Source organism: Acinonyx jubatus, chromosome C2, assembly GCF_027475565.1.
Source record: "Acinonyx jubatus isolate Ajub_Pintada_27869175 chromosome C2, VMU_Ajub_asm_v1.0, whole genome shotgun sequence".
Lineage (NCBI taxonomy): Eukaryota > Metazoa > Chordata > Mammalia > Carnivora > Felidae > Acinonyx > Acinonyx jubatus.
Window position 1 is genome coordinate 45,530,038 of NC_069384.1, and position 9,561 is coordinate 45,539,598.

Consider the following 9,561-nt stretch of genomic DNA (forward strand, 5'->3'; position numbering starts at 1 on the left):
AGCACAAAGTTTATAAAGTTAAACTTAAAATCTCTTGCATACACATACTCCATAGGAAAATAAATTTGGAAATTTTAAGAGAAAAAGAAAAGATTGACATGCCAACAACTTTACATGAAAACCAAGCTTAAGATAAACTCTGACGCTCTCCTTTTTTGTTGTCCATTGCTTATCTCTGATATGTCCTTCCTCCTCCTTCTTTGTGGTCTTTCCCACACTGACCTATCCATCTATTATTCTCTACTTAATGCTTTTCTTCCATCTCCTGATCTTTTCACCAGCCAAAATTGCTCCTTCTCCTACTTTTACCTCCTTTCTCTTCTTAATGCCTTCCTCTCCATTTCTCTCTTTTGAAAACTTTTATTAAGACAATATCAGGGAAAAAATGTTCTATTTGTTCACCCACAGCATACATACAACAATTGTCCTCCACATTGTTGGGATGTTCAATTTAATTTCCCTGTTCACTGCTGTGCAATTTGTTTCCCATTCACTTTTCATTAGTCTCTGTCTTCCACTGCATCACATAATGGAAATTTTGCGCTAAAGCCACTAAAAATCTCTTAATTTCTATTCTCAATTATATCTGTTCATACCTTGTCCTAATACAGCATGTATTTTAGCAATTGGTACCATAACTTTCTTTGTCCTTCCTAAATATCTTCCTCTCTTTATGCTCATGACACACATCTGTCCTGTTTCCCTTCTCTTCTTGATCATTCTGCTCAGTATCCTTTCCTGGTCTCTCCCTGACTTTCATCTCTGTCAGTCACAGCAATTAGTTTCAACAAGAAATTATGCTTATGAATGGATTTTCTCTAACATAGAAATGCTAGGGAGATAGAAGGAATCAGATGGAAAAAAATGGGCAGCAACAGAAGAAGCAAGGCAGTCTGTCAACAACAAAAATCGTGTCCCACCACTGGCTCCATGAGGGCTGTGTTCCCTTGCTATGTGGAAATGCCACTGACAGGGTCATTGGTGTGAGTGCAGGACGCATTTGCTGGAGTCTTCATATTGTGCCTTGGCTGCCTTAGCAACTCAAATTCTCTTTTCCACCTCATTCCAAATTCCAAATCCAGTGTTGGTGGTTTTCAGTTGTCACATCCACATCTCATGTCCCCTCACTCTAGTTGTTAGGGGGACAGGAAAGTCAGTTGTAGCTCCTTTGGCTCCTAGGGTGGATCGTAAACTTTGCCTGCCACTAAGATTATGCAGCAGAAAGAGGATCAGATTGCTATCTAAAAATGATATATATCCTCTATAACCACCTTAATGTACTTTGTCAGTTTAGTTCCTCACCCTTCTCTTCACTTTGTGTATTCTCCAACGGATAGACGCATACATAGGTATGCCTTCAGCTACCCCAATGACTTTCAAGTCATTATTTGTAGTAGATTCATAGAACAAAGTATTTATTACCTTGCTGTTCAGAGGACATTCTCTCTACACACTGGCAATGCATCCTAATTTCAATGAATTTTTTAAAATTTGAGTATAGTTAACACACAATATTACATTACTTTCAGGTGTAAAACAGTAATTGGAAAAGTTTATACCTTGTGCTATGTTCACCACAAGCATAGCTACCATCTGTCACCATACATTGCTATTACAATCATTGACTACATTCCTTATGCTGTGACTTATTCCCTGACTTATTCATTCCATACCTGGAAGCCCACTCACCCATTTTGCCCACTCCCCCAATCCTCTGGCAAACAAGTTCTTCTCTATATTTATAGGTCTTATTCTGCTCTTTGTTTATTCATTATTTTAAACTCCAATATGAGTGAAATAATATGATATTTGTCTTTCTCAGTATGACTTATTTCACTTAGTGTAATAGTCTCTGGGTCCATTGCTGTTGTATCAAATGGCCTGATCTTATCCTATTTTTAGGACTGGTAATATTCCATTGTGTGTGTGTGTATAGATAGATAGATAGATAGATAGATACATACATACATACATACATACATATATAGGTAGATATAGATACAGATATGATATTAATATATACATATACATATACATATATATCCATTGTGCATATCCATTGTGTGTGTGTGTGTGTGTGTGTGTGTGTGTGTGTATCACACCACATCTTGCTTATTCATTTGTCTATAGATGGACACTTAGGTTGCTTCCATATCTTGGCCATTCTAAATAACGAATGATGCAATAAACATAGTGGTGCATGTACCTTTTAAAATTAGTGTTTTCATTTTCTTTGGGTACACGAAATCTATTTAGTCACTGAGTGACTCCTCTATTCTTCACTGACCAACCCTTCACCTCCAATATGTCACAGAAGTAGTGTTTCTACATTCTAAACTCTTTTCCATCTCTCTCTTCATCTTCCCCATCATTATCAATATGTGATTTCACCCATGAACTAGCCATATCATATGTATTTGAATCACTTGAGGAGCAAGTCTAAAATGCAGATTATTAGATTTCATTCTTGACTCACTAAATCTAATTCCAAAATAAAACTTCACAATCTATATTTTGCACAAAAAGTTGCTCAGGGAATTCCAATGTGTAAACTGGGTTGAGAACCAGTGGATAGCAGTAACATCTTCCTGACTAGTATTCCTGACCTCAATTTCTTCTCCCTACAGTCTATTTTCTACACTACCATATATTCACTAAAAAAAGAATCTTACAATGCCACTCCCTTCTCTTACATTTTCAGTGAATGCTTATTCAATGATGAATAATGTTCAAGGTCCTTCCTGGGCTATTCAATTCATTTTCTATCCCAGGCTCTTCAAGCTTCTTTCCCTTCACCCAATATCCACATCCCAGATATAGACTTTGCTTTTCATATGCAATCCTATCCCATAAATTTAGCACATATGCGCAATGCCTTTCATTTTCCCAATTCTGTTAACCATGCCACATTTAAAAAATGTGAGTAACTGCATTTATTTCCTAGTCCCCAAAACAGATTCCATCTATTACATAGGTAACACATAAAATTGAGAGGACATTATGATATGCATAATTGTATCTCAAATCTCCTCCCTATATTTTCACATATAAATTCTTACTGACATTTAAAAAACTTATTCCATTTCATTTCAGGCAACACCCAGTGAGGACATGGGAAAGGAAAATACAACATTGCTGACAGAGTTAATTCTCACAGGACTCACATATGAACCACAGTGGCAAATCCCCCTATTCCTGGTGTTCTTGGTTATTTATCTTCTCACCATTGTGGGGAACCTTGGTCTGATTGCTCTTATATGGAATGAACCTCAGCTTCACATCCCCATGTACTTTTTCCTTGGAAGTTTGGCATTTGTGGATGCTTGGATATCATCCACAGTGACCCCCAAGATGCTGGTCAACTTCTTTGCCAAGAGTAAGATGATCTCTCTCTCTGAATGCATGGTACAATTTTTTTCCTTTGCAATCAGTGCAACCACAGAATGTTTTCTGCTGGCAACAATGGCTTATGATCGCTATGTGGCCATATGCAAACCATTACTTTACCCAGTGATTATGTCCAATACATTATGCATCTGGCTGTTAGTTTTGTCATTTTCAGGTGGCCTTCTTCATGCCATAATTCACAATGCTTTCTTATTCAGATTAACCTTCTGCAATTCCATCATAGTACATCACTTTTACTGTGACATTATGCCATTGTTTAAGATTTCTTGTACTGACCCTTCTATTAATTTTCTGATGGTATTTATTTTCTCTGGGTCAATACAAGTATTCACCATTTTGACTGTTCTTGTCTCTTACACACTAGTTCTTTTTACAATATTAAAAAAGAAGTCTCTACAAGGCATAAGGAAAGCTTTCTCCACTTGTGGAGCCCATCTTTTATCCGTATCTTTATACTATGGCCCCCTTCTCTTCATGTACGTGCGCCCTGGATCTGCACAGGCAGATGGTCAAGATATGATGGACTCTCTATTTTATACTGTCATAATTCCTGTGTTAAATCCAATTATCTATAGCCTGAGAAATAAGAAAGTCATAGATTCATTGAGTAAAATGTTAAAGAGAAATGCTTAGTACTCATACTAGTATCTGTCCTTCTTCCATTAAAATTACACAAAATTGTGCAGACTAGATGTTGCTATGTGTTGATTGGTGTTTAAAGTTTTTTGCAGTTATAATTGCCTTAGCATCCAAATGACTTAAGGTGAGAATACTAATAACCATCTAAATATGTGTGTATTTTATTCAAAATATAGAAAGAATTTTAATCAAGTATTCCTGTCATACTATAATAATTAAGAAAAAAAATATTTTGTATGTTTATATGTTTTCAATGTGGCTTCAGAAATGCAGTAAGCACTGTAATAGTGTAATTTTTCTGAAAATAATTTAAATATAATATCTTTGACAGTCACACAGCTGTGTAGCCCGAAGACTCATATCACATTTCACTCCATAGTGGAGTCAGTGTTGTGTTTGAGTGAACACAGGCAAAAAAGTATAATGAGTGATCCAATTTCAGTCTACCCTTCCTCTCTCACCACTAATTCCATATACAACCCTATTGAAACCACTGAGGCTCACACACTAAAACTACTCACATCTGCCTTTTGTCATAGTCTTATTACTTCTCATACATCCTGTTGATATCCTCTTATTTCCCAAACAATGCTGTCAGATTATTCTTCATAAGCAGAAGTCTGACTCAGTAATATCCCTCTTGAATAACTTTTCAAGGATGGTCGTATCTACCAGTTTATGTGTATATATAGCATACATATATAGAACTCTATATATGCATATGTATATATTTTATGTTGATGTGTATGTACAGATGACATGATATACAGTTGGTATATAAACATGTATACCTCTCTATATATATTATTCTGCATTTGTGACCATGGCAGTATTTGAGGTACTTTCCAATAAAATCTTGATTTGATTCTGAAGTCTCTTTCCTCACAATTCTATTGAACTTCTAAGTTACTAAAAGCCTTCCGCATACTTCCTCCTAATATATGTTTTTATTCATATGGTCTCTCTACAGAGAATCCTTCCTCAAGTGTGCCCATGTTCACATACAATTGAAATGATGTCCTTTCTTCAAGGTCATTCTTAATATTACAGTTCTTTGGTGCATTTCCAGATTACATCCAAGGAGACAGAAATGCTCACTTGTTTGAAACAATGCATATTTTATTTATTCTTTTAGGCCACCAATGTAATTACTTATTTTTTATAAGATCTTTTATTTTATTTATTTATTTTTATTTTTTTTACAGTTTTATTTTAATCAGCCAGTGCACATCATTAAAGTGCACTCCTGAATCTTCATCACCTATGTCTCCCATCCCCCAACACCCCGTCCTCTGGTAACCATCCGTTTGTTCTTTACAGTTAAGAGTCTGTTTCTTGGTTTGTACCTCTCACTCTTTTTTTCCCCCTTTGCTTGTTTGTTTTGTTTCTTAAATTCCACATATGAGTGAAATCATATGGTATTTGTCTTCCTCTGATTGATTTGTTTCTCTTAGCAAAATACTCTCTAGCTCCATCCATCTCACTGAAAAGCAAGATTTCATTCTTATTTATGGCTGAATCATATTCCATTGTGTGTAATATATATTATATATATTATATATTACATATTATACATATATTATATGTACACTACAACTTCTTTATCCATTTATCAGTCAATAGACACTTGCGCTGCTTCCATATCTTGGTTATTGTAAATAATGTTGCTATAAACATAGGGATGCATGTGTCCCTTTGAATTAGTGTTTTTGTATTCTTTGGGTAAATACCCAGTAGTGCAATTGATGGATCATACGGGATTTCTATTTTAACTTTTTGAGAATCCTCCATACTGTTTTTCACAGTGGCTACACCAGTTTGCATTGCTCCCAACAGTGTAAGAGTTACTTTTTCTCCACATCCTCAGCAACACCTATTGTTTCCTGTGTTTTTTATGTTAGCCATTCTGACAGGAGTGAGGTGGCATCTCATTGCGGTTTTGATATGCATTTCCTTTATGATAAGTGGTGATGAGCATCTGTATGTCTGGAGAAATGGTTGTTCATGTCTTCTCATATTTTAATCAGATTATTTGTTTTGGGGGTGTTGAGTTGTGTAAGTTCATTATATATTTTGGATACTAATCCTTTATCAGATATATCATTTGCAAATAATCTTCTCCCATTCCACAGACTGCCTTTTAGTTTTGTTGACTGTTTTCTCTGCTATGCAGAAGATTTTCATTTTGATGTAGTCCCTATAGTTTATTCTTGCTTTTGTTTCCTTGCCTCTGGGGACATATCTAGAAAAAAGTTGGTATGGCCAACGTCTGCCTGTGTTTTCTTCTAGGAATTTTATGGTTTCAGGTCTCACATTTAGGTCTTTAATCCATTTTGAATTTATTTTTATGTATGGTATAAGAAAGTGATCCAGTTTCATTCTTTTGCATGTTGCTTTCCAGTTTCTCAACTTCATCTGTTGAAGAGACTGTCTTTTTCCCACTGCATATTCTTGCCTCCTTTGTTGAAGATTAATTGACCATGTAATTGTGGTTTTTTGAGAGAGAGAGAGAGAAAGAGAGAGAGAAAGAGAGAGCGAGAGACAGAGAGAAATATTACACCTGCAAACAGGGGAGAGGCAGAGGGAAAGGGAGAGAGAGAATCTAAAGCAGCTTCCACAGCCAGCGCAGAGCCCGACGGTGCAGAGCTCAAGCTCATGATGGTGAGATCATGGCCTGAGCCAAAATCAAGAGTCAGATACTTAACCAACTGAGCTACCATGCACCCCTAATTGTGGTTTTATTTCTAGATTTTCTATTCTGTTCCATTGATTTTCTATTCTGTTCCATTTTTGTATCATACTGTTTTGATGACTACAGCTTTGTAATATAACTTGAAGGCCAGAACTGTGATGCCTCCAGCTTTGCTTTTCTTTTTCAAAATTTCTCTGGCTATCCAGGGTCTTTTGTGGTTCCATACAAATTTTAGAATTGTTTCTTCTAGTTCTGTGAGAAATGTTGTTGGTATTTTGATGGTGATTGCATTAAATGTATAGATTACTTTGGGTAGCATAGACAATGGAATATCTTTCCATTTCTTTGTGTCTTCTTCAATGTCTTTCATCAGTGTTTTATAGTTTTCAGAGACCAGGTCTTTCATCTCTTTGCCTAAATTTATTCCTAGGTAGGTTATTCTGGGTGCAGTTGTAAATGGAATTATTTTCTCAATTTCTTTCTGCTGCTTCATTATTGATATATAGAAATGAAACATATTTCTTTACACTGATTTTGTATCCTGCAACTTTACTAAATTTATCAGTTCTAGCAGGTTTTTGGTGGAGTCTTTTGGATTTCCTATATGTAGAATCATGTCATCTATAAATAGTGAATTTTTTACTTCTTACCAACTTGGATGCCTTTTATTTTGTTGTTATTGTTTGATTGCATGGCTAGGACTTTCAGTACTATGTTTAATAAAAATGGTGAGAGTGGACATCCTTTTCTTATTCCTGACCATAGAGGAAAAGCTCTCAGGTTTTACCACTGAGGATGATGTTAGCGGTGGGATTTTCATAGATGTCCTTTATTATGTTGAGGCATGTTCCCTCTACACTTACTTTGTTGAGGGTTTTTATCATGAATGGATATTGCAGTTTGTCAAATTCTTTTCTAGGTCTATTGAATGAACATATAATTCTTAACCTTTTCCTTATTAGATGCAATGTATCACATTGATTGATTCGGGAATATTGAACAATCCTTTCAAACCAGGATTAAATGTCACTGGGTCGTGGTGAATCACTTTGTTAATGTATTGTTTTACTTGGTTTGCTAGTATTTTATTGAGGATTTAAACATCTATGTTCATCAGTTAGAGATATTGGCCTGTAGTTCTCTCTCTCTCTCTTTTTTTTTTTTTTGTGGTGTCTTTATCTGGTTTTGGTATCAGGGTAATGCTGGCCTCATAGATCATGTAGAACACTGACACTTATTTCAATTTGAGGTGTCTCTCTTTTTTTGACTGAATGTTAACATTCCTCTGAATGGTATTGATAAATGGTTCAGAAGAGAAATTAAATGGAATAAAGGAGTAATATTTGTTCATGGTGATCAATTCAAATCAATTTATTCAATTCATAGAATGACTTTAGAAGTATTCCTTCATTTTCTATATTTTGGTACAGTTTGAGAAGAATAGGTATTAACTCTTCTTTATGTCTGGTAGAATTCGCATGTAAAGCTCTCTGGTCCTGGACTTTTGTTTGTTGGAAGTGTTTTGATTACTGATTCAATTTCATTATTGATAATCAGTCTGTTCAACTTTTCTAGTTTTTCCTACTTCAGTTTTGGTAGGTTATATGCCTCCAGGAATCTATCCATTTCCTCTAGGTTGTCCAATTTGTTGGCATATAATTTTTCATAATATTCTCTTATAATTGTATTTCTGTGGTGTTTCTTATTTTTTCTCTCTCATTTGTGATTTATTTATTTTGGTCCTTTCTGTTTTTTTCTTGATAAGTCTGGCTAGAGATTTATCAATTTTATTGCTTTTTCAAAGAACCAGCTCTTGGTTTCATTAATCTGTTCTGCTGGGTGTTTTTTGTTTGTTTGTTCATTTTGTTTCTATATCATTTCTTTATCTTCTAATCTTTATTATTTCTTTCCTTCTGCTGGTTTTTAATTTTATCTTTTGTTGTATTTTTTAGCATCTGTAGGTGTAAGATTAGGTGGTTTATTTGAGATTTTTCTTGCTTCTTGAAGTAGGCCTGTATTGCTATAAACTTCTCTCTTAGAATGGATTTGCTGCATTCCAAAGGTTTTGAATGGTTGTGTTTTCATTTTCATTTGCTTCCATGTACTTTATAATTTATTTCTTTTTTTTCCTGGTTAACCCAGTCATTGTTTAGTAGCATGTTATTTAACCTCCATGTATTTGTGGTATTTCCAGATTTTTTCTTGTGGTTGACTTCTACTTTCATAGCATTGTGGTTAGAAAAGATACATAGTATGATATCAATTTTTTTAATTATTGAGGCTTATTTTGTGGCCTAATATGTGAGCCTGTAAAATGTTCCATGTGCACTTAAAAGAATGTGTATTCTGGGGAACCTGGATGGCTCAGTTGGCTGAGCATCTGACTTGGTTTGGCTCAGTCATGGTCTCATGGTTAGTGGGATCAAGCTCTATGTTGAGCTCTGTGCTGACAGCATGGAGCCTGCTTTGGATTCAATCTCTCCCTCTGCCTTTCTCCAGCTTGCTCTCTCTCTCAAAATAAATAAAGAAAATGAAATAAAAGAAAGAAAAGAATGTGTATTGTGCTGTTTTAGGATGGAATGTTCTGAATGTATCTGTTAAGTCCATGTGGTCCAGTGTGTTGTTTGAAGCCATTGTTTCCTTTTTTACTTTCTGTTCAGATGATCTGTCCGTTGATGTAAGTGGGGTGTTAAAGTCCCCTACTATTATTGTATTATTATTGATTAGTTCCTTAATGTTTATTATTAACTGTTTTTTGTATTTGGGCACTTCCATGTTGGGTGCATAAATATTTGCAATTGTTATGTCTTCTTGTTGGATTG

General features: G+C 35.1%; 1 protein-coding gene across 1 annotated transcript; it reads left to right on the forward strand.

The window, feature by feature from the left end:
- Positions 1-3,093: 3,093 nt before the first annotated feature.
- On the forward strand, positions 3,094-4,041 carry LOC106982942 (olfactory receptor 5H2-like). The gene has a single exon (XM_015081105.2). The coding sequence runs from the start codon at positions 3,112-3,114 to the stop codon at positions 4,039-4,041; it is 930 nt and encodes a 309-aa protein (XP_014936591.2). The 5' UTR covers positions 3,094-3,111.
- Positions 4,042-9,561: the final 5,520 nt, after the last annotated feature.

Bases quoted from the DNA above. Each gene is read 5' to 3' on its own strand.
- LOC106982942 (XM_015081105.2), top strand. From the start codon at position 3,112: ATGGGAAAGGAAAATACAACATTGCTGACAGAGTTAATTCTCACAGGA.